Genomic DNA, 18,258 nt, shown 5'->3' with positions numbered 1-18,258 from the left:
ATCACTTTTCTCGATCTGCTGGCAATACTCTTACTTTTGTAGCTGGCATTGCAAAGTATTTGCATACCAGATATGCTAAATATTCGTTTGCCCCTTTGTGCTTCGGCCACTATTCCAGAGGACATGCTTCCACAAATAAAAATGAGTTAATTAAATTTGTGACTGAACTCCTTGGGGGAGAATTGTATGTCCCCTGCTTTTATGTCCCCCCTCTTTTACCTGCATTCTGCCATCTATTTCATGTAATAGCCATCTCAGATAATGCCTCAGCACATGTGGTTCATTTTAAGAGCACTTTCACTGCAGATTTCACAAAATGCAAAGAAGGTACCAATGTGAGATTTCTAAAGATAGCTACAGCACTCGACCCAAGATTTAAGAATCTGAAGTGCCTTCCAGAATCTGATCGGGATGGGTTGTGGAGCATGCTTTCAGAAGTCTTAAAAGAGCAACACTCCAATGCAGAAACTACAGAACCTGAACCACCAAAAAAGAAAATCAACCTTCTGCTGGTGGCATCTGACTCAGGTAATGAAAATGAACATGCGTCGGTCCACACTGCTTTGGGTTATTATCAAGTAGAACCCGTCATCAGCATGGACGCATGTGCCCTGGAAGGGTGGTTGAAGCATGAAGGGACATATGAATCTTTAGCACATCTGGCACATAAATATCTTGCGATGCCAGCTGCGACAGTGCCATGAGAACGCCTGTTCTCACTTTCAGGTGATATAAACAAGAAGCGGGCAGCATTATCTTCTGCAAATGTAAACAAACTTGTTTGTCTGAGTGATTGGCTGAACAAGAAGTAGGACTGAGTGGACTTGTAGGCACTAAAATTTTACATTGTTTTATTTTTGAATGCAGTTTATTTTGTACATAATTCTACATTTGTAAGTTCAACTTTGATAAAGAGATTGCACTACAGTACTTGTATTAGATTAATTGAAAAATACTATTGCTTTTGTTTGTATATAGTGCAAACACTTGTAATCAAAAATAAATATTAAGTGAGCACTGTACACTTTGTATTCTGTGTTGTAATTGAAATCAATGTATTTGAAAATGTAGAACCATCCAAAAATATTTAAATAAATGGTATTCTATTATTGTTTAATGGTGTGATTAATCACGTGATTAATCGCGATTAAGTTTTTTAATCATGCAATTAATAGTGATTAATTTTTTTTAATCATTTGACAGCCCTAGTAGTTAGTTGCTTAAAGATGCAAATCAGTGGGAGTTAGGCATCTGGTGGTTTTGAAAATCCCACTAGGCACCTACCTGCATCTTTCAGTACCTAAATACCTTTAAAAATCTGGCCTGCATCTCTGTGTCTATCAGTTTCTCTTTGTAAAAATATTTACATATATTTCATATAAAGGACACAATATAACCATGCACTGTGTGTGTTTAGTATTCACTTCATTTTGCACAGAAATGTGTTGTATTACAAATATACTTCTTTCTGTGTTCAATGTTTCAGTCTTCGCTCATATCCTTCATTAAAACACACCTCTTCTGCCAAGCCAGATAGTATTCTCCCAGTCACATTAGAAGTTAGGTTATTAGGTACTTACATTAATTTATTTTAAATGAAGTTCCCTGTACTAGCTTCTGATCATTCAGAGCACTGTGTTATTATTTCTTCATTGCTGACTTCTAGTTCTATGGGTCAGGAATAATATCTTCATTGTTTGTACAGAACTGAGCACACTATAATAATTTAGTTAATAAAAATATGAAGAACGGGGCTCTAGAGATGTTTGCAACTTTGTGTCCGTTAAATTTGCAGCAGTAAATTTTTGTTGTGTGTTTAGGGTTTCAGTGCAGGTGCCATCCTTTTAGAAGTGAGCTTGTTCTACCCTTCCTTCCTAGACCTCGGGAAGAGAGGATTCTGGCAAGCCAGGATTTCAGAGGTAGGGTCATTTTGCCAGGACATAGAGTACAGTGAAAAACAAACCAAAGAACTCTGCCAGATGTCCTGACAGGAACCCAGACTTACTCAAGGTCTGTTAACAATGGGACTCTGTGAGTCATCTCATATGTGGAACTGGAAAAAAATCCTGCAGGGTTGAAGTCTATTAGAGAGTGTTTATATTTACAAGATGATGTTCCCAGTTCTCTGTAAAATCATGCTAATAGTTTAAAGAGCAATTATCTAATCCCCTTGTCTGTCCTCACATTCCAGTCTGAGCGTAGAAATTAGTTTAGTCCTTGGGACTCTTTCCCAAGAAAGGATGAAATCAATGTTTTGGTATGTGGCTTTGTCTAGAGGGAGTGGGCAGCTGAGTTTATCCATCTTTTCCTTTCCAGATTTTGTTGGGTTGTTCTGTAGTGCATAGTGTAGTCAGAGAAGCTGCCCAGAGTCCTACTCCCATCTGACGATAGGAAGGAGCATTCTCTTGTCTCTTTTTCTCCCTTTCATTCAAAAAAGAGAAGAAAAGAAACCCAGACTTTGTGAGCTAAAGGGTCCCAGGTTGGTGGGAATGAACAATCTGAGTACATCTTCTGTTGGCATTCCTAGGCTTTCTTAATCCCCATGTTATACACAAATTCTCTCCTAGATGCTGATGGGGAGTCTCTCCAGTCCTTGTTTTCAGAGTGGGACAATCCTGTATTTGCTCGCTGCCCAGAGGTGGGTATTTTTACGTTCTAGTGTTTCAGTGGGAGCCATTTCAATCTTCTGTTATGTTGATTTTTTTAACTGAAATGGCAAATACTATAACTGTTGTGTATATTTATTTTGTTGTACATATAACAAGGGGCTTGTCTGTGGTACATTTTTATAGATTGTTTATATGTGAGTTCATTTTGTGGGCTTATGCAAATTAGAAGTGATTGATATTACAGCTGATCTTAAAGAATACTGTACCTCGTGTTATTTGGAAACCAAAGTGTTATTGTGGACTGTGTCTACAATGCAAAAATAATCACCTTGACTTAGGATAAAATTCTGTCCCTTGCAATACTCCCCTCCCCCTTGTATGTATTATATGGGTCATTTAAATACGTTTGTAGCATTGGCAGGACCATAATGTGTGAGGAAGAAACAATGTTGCACCCTATGTCTGTGGAGCTTTTAGAGCGATTTCCTTTATAGTCACAGGGAAATATCTTTAATCAATGTGAGTAAGTGTACAGTTTCAGTCAGGATGTGCAGTATGCATACAAATATTTCCACTTGTGTACAATAGAGATGCAGGAGCAAACCACCTGCTGGTGAGTTTCTGAAGGGGAACAATTATTTGGAACATTTGCTGTAGTAACAGTCATTTTGAGATGATACATCTTCCTGGATGTTCAGCTGGTTGAGTGTGTACATGTCGGCTGACAACTAATGTCAGATTGTCTAATGAAATAGCTCTTAGTGTGTGGGAAAGTGCTGAGAGAGGAGCAGAGGGATTACCAGATGGTATTTTGAGCTAGTTCTGTTCTTGTTAGAGGAACCAATGCACTAAGTACAAAGGGACCCCTTTCCAGAATAGCCTTATTCAAAGCTGGCAGTTTGATTTTGTGGTTTTAAACTCAGTAGTTAAGTCTGCATCCTGTAAATTATCTGTATTGATCTTTTTCACAGGTTGCTGTTGATGTGAGCAGTGGCCAGGCTGGGAGTCTGGCTGTGAAAATTCATAATATCTTATATCCCTATCGTTTCACCAAGGAGATGATTAATTCAATGCAGGTATAATAAGTCAGATAGCAGCTTTGTGTAAACACCATGTTTCAACTGCTACTAGCCAAATAGTATTTGTCAATGTTTCTGCTTGGTGAAAAAGACGTAGGGAATTAAATAGATAATACTTTTAATTTGCAAAGAAAAGCATAATTGGTTTGTGAGAGAGACACCAACAGATATATGCATCTCAAAACCATCTCTTAGATGATTGTAAACAGTTACCTACAGAGTGGTTCCCAACTTTCTTGAGTTTAAAGCTAGTCAAGTCAAGAAATAGCCCTGCTATCACTGCCTTGTAAGTTACAGCACTATCGTTGGCACTTCACTACATAACATTTTGATAGGCAGTTGTAGTTGTAGCTATTTGGTTAATTCCGATTCTTTGACATACATTTTCAAAAGAGATTTGCTGAAGAAATTCTGACCTTCAGCTGAGCAGTTTCAATAGCTATCCCAAAGCTCATGTAAGGATTTTTACATTTATTTTAAAGTGTGGTTCTGCTCTGAAAAGTGACTCTAAAAATGGTACAGTAAACATGAAACCCAGTTGTATCTTAGTGCTTCTGTATCAAATGTTTTGCTCATACATTTTAAAATTAATATAAATATGCTGCCAACCTTGCACTTTTACCTTTGGGCTCTGAGAGCCAATCTGGGTTCTTTTCTTCTCTCAAATCTAATCTAATGCAAGTTCTGCAGGCCAAACTATATTCTTATTTACATCCATGCAGTCACATTGCTTCATGTGGTTTTGTAGAGGTATAAGTGGTTGGGACTTAGTAAAAAGATAGTATTGATGCACAAGGTGAACTAGAGTCTAGTCCATTTTCTCTTAGTTGTTACCTCTGTAAGGCTAATGGGAGTAAAAACATTTGTCATTAATGGCAACAGGTTTGTCTGAAACACCGGGGAAGAGATCTAGAGACCTGAGGGTTTCATTTTTGCATTAACTTTTTCAGGTGGAACTGCACTTTAACTCATCCAGTGGTTCCAATATTAACTATTGGTGGGGAGAGGAGTTTTTCTTTCTAAAGTTTTGTATGTTTCCCTTCTAAAAATGGTTTTGCCAATGGATAATGAACATTTTGAATATGTTACAGGTTCTTCACCAAGTGGACAATAAATTTATTGCTTGTTTAATCAACACTAGGAGTGAAGCGAATGCAAATGCAGGTAAGAATGCCCATTAGTATTGATTAGGTTGAGCTAGCCCTCATGTAGTTTCAGTACAGAAAGGACACTGTCCTGGCATTCTGAAACATGTTCAGAAGATGTAATTTTTTTCAGGGATGTATTCTTTTGGGCTGATAGTTCTGTGATGCTAAATGCAAAATAACAATGCAAAATCTCTGTTTCAGTAATATTAAGGCTCTAACTTGGATCTGACAAAAGCCAGGAAACCAAAAGCAAATGCCAGGACTGCGTCCTTATCTTCTGCTGTTGCGAGACAGGATAAAAAGGCATGTTATTATGAATTAAGGAGAGTGTTGGCCTTCACTTGGAATTTCCTAGATTTTTCTCTCTCTCTGTTTTGGAGATTGCTAAAGGACTTTGTTCATGGCGCTCCTTAGGTGCTGTGGTGATTAGTGCTACTATAGATAAACACATTATATTTCACATTACCAAAAGGTATTGGACTTCATTCTCAGTTAATGGATGCATTTCATCTTTTGTATTGAAACTAGCTTGAGCTATACAAAAATGCTCTCCAAACCAGTAGCTTCTTGTTTTTTGTCTAATCTGCATAATAAAATTGAACAGATTGTAGTTGACCTCATCTTTAATATAGAGGGAGTAGGAATTTGGCTGGTGACATCATCATACATACAACTCCTTGAACTTCATTCTGGCCACCCCAGGTTTAAATGACTCATCTGGATCCTCACATTTCATTTCTGCATTATTTTATTTTTTGTTAACCCAGCTTCCTCCTGAACTTAGCTCTGTTAAATAGACTGATCCCCAGCTGCTAAATCTGACCTTGGTGAGACATGGGCAATGCTCCTTCCTTCTCCCAACATGTGCAGTTGTTTGAAATGAAGGTGCCTGTTGTTAACCTCCTCTCTTACACTTCTAGATGGAAATCTGCTAGTGTTGGTGGATCAGCATGCAGCCCATGAGCGTATCCGCTTGGAGCAACTTATTGCAGGTGAGGATTCAGATGTCCAAAGAAAGCTCTTCACCATCCTAGCAAAGTGCAACTGAGAACAGTCTCCAGGGGGAAAAGGCCCCATGAGACAGCATGCTAACAAAATTATTTTAAATATAAATTTCCTCATGGGGTCCAGGGATCCAGTATGATCCTCCATCTTTCCCATGTCATTGACCTGTATGGGCAGTGGTGAGCTGGAGCCAGATCGCACTGGTTCACTAGAACCGGTTGTTAAATTTAGAAGCCCTTTTAGAACCGGTTGTTCCGCGAGGGACAACCGGTTCTAAAAGGGCTTCTAAATTTAACCGGCCAAAAGCGGCACCTTAGGCGCTGACTCCATGGGTGCTCCAGTCCTGGAGCACGCAAAGGGAAAATTTGGTGGGTGCAGAGCACCCGCTGGCAGCTCCCTGCCCCACCCCTGGCCCCAGCTCACCTCCACTCCATGTCCGCCTCTTCCCCTGAACGCGCCGCCCTGCTCTGCTTCTCCGCCCCTGTCCCCCCCCCGGGCTTCCCACAAATCAGCTGTTCGCGTGGGAAGCCGGAGCAGGCTGAGAAGCAGGCGGCAGCTTCGCACTCAGGCCCAGGGAGGCGGAGGTGAGCTGGGGCAGGGGGGCGCAAGGAGGGCCGCCTGTGCCACAGCAGGTAACCGGGGGGGGGGGGCGGGGGGGGGCGGGCGCGGGCGCATGCGCGCAGGGGAACCGCTCCCCGCCCCAGCTCACCTCCGCCACCCTCGGCCTGAGCGGGAAGCCACTGCCCACTTCTCAGCCCTCCCAGGCTTCCTGCCAAACAGCTGATTCGCGGGAAGCCAGGGGGAGGGAGGAACGCGGAGAAGCAGAGCGGGGCGGTGCGTTCAGGGGAGGAGGCGGAGCAGAGGTGAACTGGGGCCGGGCGGGGAGCTGCCAGTGGGTGCTCTGCACCCACCAAATTTTCCCCGTGGGTGCTCCAGCCTTGGAGCACCCACAGAGTCGGCACCTAAGGCACCACTTTTGATGTGATCAGTGGGGGGAGTGGCCACTCCCCCCTGCTCCACCCCAGCTACACTCCCCCACCCCTAGGAGCCAGAGGGACCTGCCGGATGCTTCCTAGGAGCTGCCCCAGGTAAGCACTGCTGGGACTCCCCACCTCGTCCCCCAGCAGGTCCCTCTGGCTCTTAGGGGTGGCGTGGGCACCCACTACGGTGACCCACGAGACCCTCCTGCCTGGTTCTGGGGGCAGTCAGGGGACAGGGAGGGGGTGGATGGGGCAGGGGTCCTGGGGGGCGGGGCGTCAAGGAACGCAGGGGGTTGGATGGGGCAGGAGTCCCGGAGGGCGGGGGTGGGCAACAACCCCCTCGTGGGGTGAGGAGGGAACCAGTTGTTAAGATTTTGGCAGCTCATCACTGGGTGTACAGGCATCTGGTAGTATTGGCACCCAAAGGAGTACTAGGTGCCTTTCAAAACAGATAGAATGATCCATGCCCCAAGGAGCTTTCATACTGAAATAGGTCTGGTGTAATGGGGGGCTAACAAGACAGGCAGGATGAATAAAATTAGGAAAATGGGGGTCATGTCAATAAGATTATGAAGTTTAGCAGTGTGGACTAACGGATGGGATAATGGAATAAAGAGCATGGGTTGTTTTTGTTGTTTAACTAAACACAATGATCAGAAGAGAAACCTAAAATTCACCACATTTAGTCACCTGAAACTGTATGCAGAGGAATAAAAGTCTTTTCTCTTGCTCGGCCTAATTTTGGTTATAGATCTGTAAAACACAGTGCCCATCCATTGAGCACTTAAAAGATCACTGGCCTTCTCTTTCATCAAAAAGGGCCATGCAGTCCCTGCAAACAGGATTCCAGGAAAGAAACATTGCTCCTTTTGGCCTACTGGTGAAAACAGCTAAAGACTGAGAACCCTTCTGGGATTGAGGGAAATGGCTAATGAATGGTATTCAAATGGAGACTGTGTGTCAGGGCCCAGACATAGGTAGCCCGTATCTAGTGGTTAGCAGCTTGGTTCAGGAGGTTCTTGTCCTAGGTTATGGGGCATCAGACAGGCACTAGGTTGAACTAATCCAGACAAGGTCAGGCACTATTAGGATCACCAGGACTCAGGCCAAGGTCAGGATACTGGTAATCAGGCAGATCAGAGTCTATAAAGCTGGGTGAGGCATCCAAACAGCAGCCACATAGAGCCCAGTTGTGCAGACGTCTTCCTGTGCCTCTCTTTGGATTTACATAGAAGCCCTGGCCAATCAGAAGTACTGGTGTTCCTCCAGTCAAAGCCCAAGGGAGACCTTCCTGATGTAACTTCAGGTTTCATGATTTCTCTGCTGGGTTGGTTAGTAACAAGCCACTGGGTGAGAGCAGGGAGGCATCAACTGACCGGGAAACCTGCAGACCCAGCAAGGTTTGAGACCTGCAGGGTCATGACACAATGCACTTATTTTAGATGTTTCAATTCAGTTCAGTTCAAGTGGCCATTCCATGAGTTGAGCTAACTCTTGTAATAACCTTTGCTATGTAGGATAACTCCTTTTTAACACTGAGGGGGGATCCAAGTATGGAATTAATCATACTCCCTAGACAATGATTGTCTTTTCCATGACTGTCGCTGTCCCCCATGAGTCCCAGAAGGAAGAGTCCTGTGGTCGCTTCTTAATTCAAGCACGAAGGTCTACATGCCAAGCCATAGTGCCATTGAGGATAAAGCCTGCATGTACATTTTAAGAACAGGTTTCAGAGTAGCTTTTTCTTCGCAGAAAGAAAAGGAGTACTTGTGGCAAAAGGTTCCCCCCCTCCTCCTCCCCCCCCCCCACCGTGCTCTCCTGCTGGTAATATCTCACCTTAAGTGATCACTCTCGTTACAGTGTGTATGGTAACACCCATTGTTTCATGTTCTCTATGTATATAAATCTTTCCGCTGAATGCATCCGATGAAGTGAGTTGTAGCTCACGAAAGCTTATGCTCAAATAAATTGGTTAGTCTCTAAGGTGCCACAAGTACTCATTTTAAGAACAGTATTTGTAATTTTTCTACCCACAGATTCCTATGAGAAGCAGCCTGAAGAATCTGGCAAGAAGAAATTGCTGTCCTCCACCATCTGTCCCCCACTGGAGATTGAGGTAACAGAGGAGCAGAGAAGACTCTTACGGTTAGTAATGGTTGATGGCTCCAATATCTTGGGTGGGATTCCAGTGAATAGGAGAATGTAATTTCTGTGTGCTGTTTTAGATACCACAGCCATTGCTGGAGTTGCTTTCATTCTGCTTTAGGTGCACACTGAGTGAGTTCCAATAGCTATAGTGTGAGGAGAAGAGAATAAAGGGGTATGGTAAGTTTGTATCATGAATTGTTAGAAAAGAAGAGTCTCTCTGCTCTTGGGTGACAGAAACCAAAATCACTACATGGAATAAGAAGTGAACATCGTCTCTCAAATGTTTTGGAATAGGGGATTGGCTACTGTCAGGAATTCTTCCGTCCCATACAAGAATTTTTATTAGCTGCAGATTTGGTTTTGAGTAGTTACATTTATCTAGCATTAATCAGAGGTTTATTCGGAAATCTCAGCTCTTGCTCTGAGCAGGAACTCAAGTGGGGTGGGTATTTACAGTTACAAGGTGTTCTCTCCTTTTGTGCTCAGAGTAGGCTTGTTTGATAATGGGTACTTTTCTGCCCTTCTTGTGTGGACTCATTAGGAACATAGGAATATCTGTACTAGATCATATTGGTAGTCCATCCAATTCAGCATTCTCCCTGACAGTGGCCAGTGCCAAATGCTTCAGAGGCAGGTGCAAGAAATTACTTAATGGATAACCATGGAATAACCTGTCCATAGAGGAAGATTAAGAAAGAGGGTAAATAGGAGCACCTGATTTACTTTCTTTTTCCCTGTTCATTATTTTGAATGCCTCTGCCATCTCCTCTCTAAACAGTCCTAATATTCTTAATCTTTCTTCATAGGGAGGTCTTTCTGGACCATTAATAATTTTTGTCACCCATCTCTGAATCTCTTCTATTTCTTTTCTATCTTCTTTGAGGTAGGGTGACCAGAACTGAACATACTATTACAGGTGAGGATATCACATCGATTTATACAATGACATTGTGACGGGTTCCCCAGGGTGCAACCTGGAACTGAGGTACCACTGAGTCCTCTGTCTCACCAACCTGGGCTCCCTCTCACACTGTGATGCTGTGGCAAGCTGCAAACTCCTCCTACTGTACTTGCACAGACATCCCCAGGCAGGGAGACATCCAACTGAGTTACATGAATGCCTTCACCAGTCACTCATGAACCAACAATAGAGAGGCTCCAGCCATTTCCCCACAGCTCCCCAGCCTAAGACCCCAGAACTGTACCGCCTTGCCCTGGTCAGAAGCCTGACCAGTGCAAGTCTGTTCCCCAGTCCGCCTCTCCGTCAGTGTGGAGAGGGCATGCACCAACTCTTGTTTCTGAGCAGATTTCCCAAACACTCCAAGCAAAACCCACTGGTTTAGGTAAAATATAAAACAGATTTATTAACTACAGAAAGATAGATTTTAAGTGATTATAAGTAGTAAAGAATAAATGGACACAGATCTGACATCAGGAATTATAACATTCAAAAACCAGTAGGAGAACATTTCAATCTCCCTGGTCACTCACTGACAGACTTGAAAGTGACAATTCTTCTACAAAAAAAACTTCAAAAACAGACTTCAACGTGAAACTGCAGAACTGGAATTAACTTGCAAACTGGATACCATCAAATTAGGCCTGAATAAAGACTGGGGATGGGTGGGTCATTACAAAAACTAATTTCCCCATACTGTTACTCCCACCTTCTTGTCAACTGTTTGAAATGGGCCACCATCATTACCACTACAAAAGTAATTTTTCCTTCCTTGGTGTTCTACTATTAATTGAATTGTCTCATTAGTTAGACTGACCCCCTGCTTGGTAAGGCAGCTCCCATCTTTTCATGTACTATGTATATATACCTGCTATTGTATTTTCCACTCCATGCATCTGATGAAGTGGGTTCTAGCCCACGAAAGCTTATGCCCAAATAAATTTGTTAGTCTCTAAGGTGCCACAAGGACTCCTTGTTGTTTTTGCTGATACAGACTAACACAGCTACCATTCTGAAAACAGACCAAAGTTGGTCACCTAAAAAATAAAAGTAAGATCGCAATCTGAGTTCTATAGACTAGTCAGGATTTGAATCAAGCGGTGTCTCATCCTGACGGTATGGTTCCTTAATACACAAAGCTGGGATTCTCCTTCCCAGTCTGGAACCATCTCCCCAATTCAAAATCTTTGTTCTCCAGGCATGTTTCCAGGTGTTGAGTTGTGGGGGGAGTGAGGCCAAGCGATGATGTCACTTCCCTCTTTTATAGCTTATTCCAGCTTGCTGAAAAGATCCTTTGCTGAGTCAAGCAGTGTCCATTGTCTATCTGCTATCTCTGAGAAGTCTCCATTGTATATGGTTCCTGGGACAGTCCTTGTGAGTGTGTATTCCCCTTAATGGGCCATCATCAATATCTGGCTGTTCCTTTGTTTTACCTGAAAGGCTGGTTGTTCCCAACCTTACAACATATTTCAGTAACACACATACAGCAAATTTCATAACTTCACATACAATTATAGCTCATACAATCCAACAGGATATTAATGTTCAACAGATCAAGACTTTTAAAATGATACCTCAGAAGGCATACTTTGTACAAAACATATCATAATCATATAACCATGGTAAATATGGGGGTGCCAGGGTGTTGCTTTGGGGTACAGAATGTCACAGACATTACAATATTTCCATATTATTTTCTCTCATACTTTTTACACCCTACCATTTTGTGTGCTTTTTTGGCTGCCTCTACACATTGAGCAGTTACAATGACATCCTGGTCTTTTTCCTTAGTGGTTGCAATTAATTTAACAAAGTATCTGAATATATCAAATTATTGTTCCTAAGGTGTGTACATTTGTCATTTGAATGTCACCTCCCATAATGCTGCCCATTTTCCTCTGAAGTTCCACACAGTCTGTTCTAGTCCCAACTAATTTAAATAATTTTGTATCTTATGAAGATTTGGCTGCCTGACTACTTATCTTTTTTTTCCAGTTCATTAATAAAATGTTTGTTCTAGTGCAAACTTTTGTCAAATTAAAAACTGAGCTTTTATTGATATGCTGTTTTTTTCTGTCTTTGTCTTTTTCTAACCCATGACAAAACTTTGTCTCACCCCATAGCCACTTAATATGTTTTTAGCCTCTTGTGAGGGACTGTCAAAGATTTTTGGAAAGCCCATATAAATTCTGTCAACCAGTTTTATTTTATCTACTATTTTGCTTACATGCTTAAAGAATTGTAGTAGATTAGAGAGGCACAGTTTTCTTTTGTGGAAGCCCTACTTGTTTTTTCCCATCATATCATGATCATCTTGGAGTTGTACAATTCTGTTTTTTGGTATATCTGGTAAGACTCAGTTCTGTGATTCTCAGGATCATCCCTAGCATCTTTTTTAAGGATAAGTAAGCTTCTTGCTGCCTACCATTCCACTGCTATAATAGCTCATTATAATGAGCGCATATTTTTGCGTATTTCAGCCATTTGATTCATAAGCTCCTGCAGAACTCTTGGGTATATGCTATCTGATACCAGTGACTTGTTGCTCTTTAATTTATTAGCTGTTTCAGTAACTCCTCTCTTGGCATCTCAAGCATTTTTATTACTTGAAAAGAGTAGGTCTGGGGTAGATATCTCAGAACACTCTATGGTGAAGATTGATGCAAGGAAATCGTTAAACTTCCTGCAAATATCGTTATCTCCTCACTTGTTCTCGTTACTACCTGGTAGTCTTTCCATTCGCTGCCTGGACTGTACCACTTCCCCAGTGGCTGGTAGGGGAATCCGGGCCTGCCCTCTATTCTGGGTTCCAGGTCAGGGACCCTCTAATCAACAGCCAAGGTCTACAACATCCCACCTTGCTACTATTTCCCTGAGCCTTGTCCTACTCTGCATCTCTCAGGCTTACTCCACCACCCTTCTGGATAAACTCTTCCTTCAGGGCGTGGATCCCCGGGGTTCTGCTGTCTCCCTGGGTTTCCTCTTTTCCCTCTCTAATGCCTAGGGAGTGACTGCAGGCTTCCTCACTGCAACCCTTTTTTGCTACCAACTTCCTACCTTTATACTAGCACCACCTGTTCCCTCTTAGTAGGGCTCCATCATCAATCAGGCATTGCTTAGGGCTTGTCTACACTTAAAACACTGCAGCAGCGCTGCTGTAGTATTCCAGTGAAGATGCTAGCTATGCTGATGGGAGGGCTTCTCCCATCAGTGTAGCTACTTCAGCTCCCCGAGAGATGATACCTAGATCGATGGGAGAATTCTTCTTTCGGCTTAGCACAGGGAATTAGGTCCATTTTAACTATATCATTCAGAGGTGTGGATTTTTCACACCCCTGAGCAACATAGTTATATTGGTCTAATTTCCTGGTGTAGCTCAGGCCTTAGCAAACCTAATTTCCCTCAGGCATGGCCTATCGGGTTAAATGTCTCTTCTCAGCCTCATTAACCCTTTCCAGGCTAGTGTGGGGGTGAATACCCCATCATAATATTGCATTGCATGTATATAATATATTGTGGTCACTGTTACCTGAACTTCCTGTGTATATCTTAAGAAAAGAGACCTGCAGACATGGGGAAAAGTGTACAGCTTCCTATTGTGCAGTAAAGCGAACTCCTGGGGTCTCAGAACCATGGAGCCAGCATTCTGCACAAATTTAATGGAGAGAAATGTGGACTGAAAGAGAAGCATTGCTGGGAAATCCTGAGATGCCATTATATGGGTGGAGGAGATGGGAAGCTTCTGTGTGGGGAGTGCAGAAGTGTCCAGCTCTGTGACTGATCCTGTAGGTGTGTGGAAGAGGGTGCTTCAGTTTCTCATTTCTGAGGTTTTCTTCTCAGGTGCTGCCACAAAAGCCTGGAGGAAGTAGGCCTTGAATTATCATTTCCAGAGAACAACAGCTCCCAGATTCTAGTTGGGAAAGTCCCCCTGTGTTTTATGGAGAGAGAGGCCAATGAATTACGACGGAAAAGACAGCCTGTGGCTAAAAGCATTGTGGAGGTTAGTCCTGGATGTGGAACTTGAGCAAATTACTTTGTGATGGTGTCATTCTGCTCTATATTAATGATGCAGGGTGTTGGAAGAGTGGCTTCTAAGTGAGAAGCTTAGAAGAACAGAGCTCTTGCTATGCTTTCAGTAGAACTATTTATCCATGTCCGCTGGCCTCAGGACTGCTTCTTTGCTGGTGTACTTTTCATCTTCAGTGAGAAAGTAACTCCTCTTGAAAACGAAAGGAGCATGACTTACTAATACTGTTCTGTCCATGTGGGATAAAAGAGAGCAAAGATTTACTTATTAATTGCATAAGAGGCTACATGGTTGGATGGAGAGACTATTATTTTAAGTTTAATACAACTAAAATGGGACTCCCTAGGTCAGAGGCCAGTGTTCAGCAATGTAGGCGACAAGGTTGGTTAAGAGGTGTCCTGCTATTTCTGGTGAAGAGGAGTGAGCCACCAGCCTCTCTCCCCTAGGTCTGTGTGGCAGCAGAATTGATAACACATGTACCTTAGACAGAGAGGCAATGTTGATAGAGCACTAGACTGGGACTCAGGAGAGCTCAGTTCTATTCCCAGTTTGGTCCTGGCCTGCTGGCATGTGACCCAGGGCAAGTCACCTCACCTCTTTCTGCCTCAATTTTCCTGTAATAATAATGATGTTCCTTTGTAAAGCACTTTGAGATCTACTAAAAAAAGCACTAGATTATAATTTATTATTATTGAGCACAATTAGTGTTAGGCAGTGGTGTTTGTTTTCTTTTAGTCCCATAACTAGGCTAACTATAAGTCTATAACTGACATAGTTAGGGATGATTGCAGATTTCGGGAAGTGGATGAAATAAAAATTATAGTGGGTGAGCTGCAAGGAGGATTGCATTTAAAGACAAGAACAAATTAAAATATTATTGTTTTAAAGACTCTCTTGCTCCAGTTGTATCTGTGTGGCTTTTGATTGCACCGGGAGGAGTTTGAACTTTGAAATTCCTTAGAAAATGTTGGTGGCATGAAACAATACCTGCAATCAGGAATCAGATTTGAAAAATATAAGTGGCAGTAATCTCTCATATTCTGCTCACAACTCAAGCTCCATCCATTCATGGTGCCAAAATCATATACCTCTTATCGTAAATCATTCATAATTTGACTGCCCCTCTTTCTTGAGTGCTTTGATCAACAGTGACATAGTTAACAAGACTGATATTTAAATGCCATCATTAGGTGTCAGAGTTGTCTTCTCCTATAAACAAATAGGGGCAGTTCATCCCTCTCAGAGCTATTGTTTCAGGCTTTCTGAAAACTGAGGCAGAAATTGTTGCATCAGTTGCTTGCAGTTCACATTTTGAAGATTTTCTTCACACCCATAAGTATTAGAGTATAAGTATTTTTAAATAAAAGCACAATATAATAACAAAATGCAGCCACGAGGCTGAGCCATTGTAAGCCATTCCAATCCTACTCCTGTTTGCAATATGTTTCTCTTTTGTTCATGTGTAAGAGTTTATATACAGGGAAAGTGCCCTTTTCAAGGGGTGATACTGCTGATCTCTTGGGGCAAAAAAACAGGTTGTGAAATGCTGTTGGCTTAAAAAATTGACCCATTTCCTTGTACTTAATGTGTGAAACTTGTAGACCTTAAGCTACAAGACAAGTGTTATAACCACCCCAATACAGACCTGCTTGGATTTGACTCATTGAAGGGAGCCCTTTTTTGAGCAAATATTTGGTTTTATGGTGTTTGCTCTTATTCCCCATTATGTCATCTGCTGAATGATATTAGCAATATGAACAAACATGCTTACTTAGGAAGCAGGGTGGATAAAAATCAATTTTATTTAAAGTAAAAAATAATCTGATATTTAAAATTTAAATTAAATACTGTTTGTTTATTTAAATAAACCTATTTAAAATTAAATTTGAAACTGACAATATATGTTAAGGCCCAAAGTTGTTATAATCTATTAAAGTCATTTAAATTAAATTTAAAAAATGAGTACATTTTTGCTCCGAAGTACAGTATTAAAGAAAGTCAAACTACTGAACTAGTGGATGTCTCTGGCTAAGCAACTTGAACCAGAATTTGTTGGAGTGCAAAACCAGCTGTTGACAGTAGTAGCCTCTTCTGCAGGTGAAGAGAGAATATTTTTTTATTTCGGTTTATTCAACTAGTTCAATTCAGTGATTAGTTAATTCAGAGTTAAGAAACCAGATGGGACTTGAAAAATCAGGAAAGCTTTTCCTCCAATCTATGAATAAAAACTAGGTGTGAGAGGATGAGATCTACTAGTTATAACATCTTGAAGGACATGATGACCAGAAACAATCAGATCAGTTGACTAACTACAGATAATACTTCCTTTGTTTAATAAATCAGTTAGTTTTAAATTTAAAACATGTTTTGGTAAACTTTATGCTAAACATTTTTCTTTCATTTGTATCCTGCACATTTAAAATAGTTTTATTTTAAAAATAAAATTCTATTTTTTGTATTTTTAAATGCATTTGAATTTCCATCCAAATAGAGATTGGCACAAATCACAAGTAAAAACATAATAATAATCTAGTAAATAAGAAATGCATAATTCACCAATTTCTAACATAGTAAAATATGTAAAAGTTAAGAATCTTAATAAATCTAAGTTAAGCTATATAATTACTTAAATAAATGTGTCTAGATATACTGTATCCTTCTGGGTAGCAAAAACTAAAAGATGCTCCAAATTTAGTGTAAAGGCTATCTTTAGTTGCAATTCAACTTGGTTTTGTGGTTACCAACCAATGAAACCAACTTTTCTTTAGGAAAATTAATTATTTGAATGTTTTAAATCAGCATTTTCTGCTTGCTGATTTAAATTGCGATTAAAATCAGTGATTTAAATTACTTTGATTTAAATCAATCCACCCTGTTAGAAAACAGCATCTTCTGACACATCAAGTTCATTCTTTTTCGAGTGATTCTCCTCATGTATTCCACTTCCAGCGCTCATGTGACCCATGCATATGGGGTCTGATTCTTTTGGCTAGCAATATCCATGAGGGCCATGCCTGTGCCCTGGATGTCCTCATGCCTCTCTTCCCTCTTCTCCCCTTATCCACTGCCAGAGATAAAGGACAGAGTAGGCCCAGCTGTCCCTCAGCTCCTTCTTACTGCCCGTGGCTGCAAGACAGAACCCCTGCAGAATCTGCTTCTCTGCACACTGTGTGACTTTACTGATCATGTGTGTAATTATATATATATAGAGAGAGAGAGAGTAATATTTGTATAGTTAGCGTAGTGTCTTTTTTACACCTAGTGGCTATATATAACAAACAAACAAAACCCTCTTATTAAAGTTAGGGACTTCCCCAGTACCAGGATTTAATTGCTGTGATAGAAAGGAAGTCCCAAGGGTTCAAAACTTGGTCCTCCTATGATTCAGCTAGTCTGCTTAATGATTCGCACTGAAGGTGATAGATGCTCAATCTGTTGCTCCTTCTCCAGGAGGACACAGAAGGTGAGAAAGGTCCACCTTAAACATTTTTTCCTGGAGCTCTCAGATAGCGCCTCCATAGAACTGGAGAGAAAAGGGCCTCTCTGGCCTGAACAGGCTTCCTCAGTCAATGCTTCAGTTTTCTGAATACAGTAGGAAGGAATATCTTTCCCACAGCAAGCACAAACCTCAATCACCCTTCTTGGGACCTAGTAAAAGGAAGCATAGATCTCCTCAGACTATTAAGACAAAGGGTAGTTCATGGTCCAAATTAGGTTTCTCTGACACCCTGATAAAACCCAGTTGCTGAGCACACATGGTACTGTCTCAGGCAGTGGTCTGCATTTCACCTGGTACTGACTCTCGGTGCATGAGATGTCAATGACCTGTCACCTCTGAATCTGCTACTGACCCTATAGTACAGATGCTCCCAGCACTGACTTTCTTGGCACTGAAGTTATTTGTGGTGTCACGTGATCTTGCTGTGATCATGAAGCCTGAGTCACCATAGTATTCTCAGCTGTAAGAGTGCCCTCTGTATTTTGGTATTGACTACCAGTATTGCTACAGTACCAGTCAACTCTTCAGCTGCAGTGGTGGGGAAGACTCAGGCTCACCCCAAAACTCTGGTTAGGGTAGAGGAGGAGTACTCATTTTCTTTCTCCCCTTCTGAGCATAGTAGGGAGGGTATCCTCCAGCCACTCATCTCTTTTCTATTCATATGACCTTTACTGGTCTAACAGGGAATCTAGAAGTTGTAGATGTACACCTATGGGATCTCAGGGAGAGCACTCACCTTGATATCCAACCCCATGGCCCCCAGCCCCTTACTCCTACGATGTGCAATCTTGGGCCCTTTGGGGTA

The 18,258-nt window shown here is 41.7% G+C and overlaps 1 protein-coding gene across 6 annotated transcripts in view; it reads left to right on the top strand.

The window, feature by feature from the left end:
* MLH3 (mutL homolog 3) overlaps positions 1-18,258 on the top strand; it is a 37,587-nt gene that overhangs the window by 8,611 nt on the left and 10,718 nt on the right. For 5 of the 6 annotated variants that reach the window (XR_006291430.1, XM_027827554.3, XM_043548152.1 and 2 more), the window contains exons 3-9: positions 1,821-1,919; positions 2,568-2,638; positions 3,581-3,685; positions 4,780-4,852; positions 5,757-5,828; positions 8,858-8,966; positions 13,768-13,927. Coding sequence is in view for 5 of the 6 variants with exons in the window: in XM_027827554.3 (XP_027683355.2) it covers positions 1,821-1,919; positions 2,568-2,638; positions 3,581-3,685; positions 4,780-4,852; positions 5,757-5,828; positions 8,858-8,966; positions 13,768-13,927 (689 nt within the window). In the remaining variant the exon portion in view is untranslated. The remainder of the gene's footprint in view (positions 1-1,820; positions 1,920-2,567; positions 2,639-3,580; positions 3,686-4,779; positions 4,853-5,756; positions 5,829-8,857; positions 8,967-13,767; positions 13,928-18,258) is intronic. The other variant, XM_037900699.2, reaches the window with a different exon arrangement.

This window comes from Chelonia mydas, chromosome 6 (assembly GCF_015237465.2).
Source record: "Chelonia mydas isolate rCheMyd1 chromosome 6, rCheMyd1.pri.v2, whole genome shotgun sequence".
In the NCBI taxonomy this organism is placed as follows: Eukaryota; Metazoa; Chordata; order Testudines; family Cheloniidae; genus Chelonia; species Chelonia mydas.
This window is presented reverse-complemented; position numbering and strand designations above follow the sequence as displayed.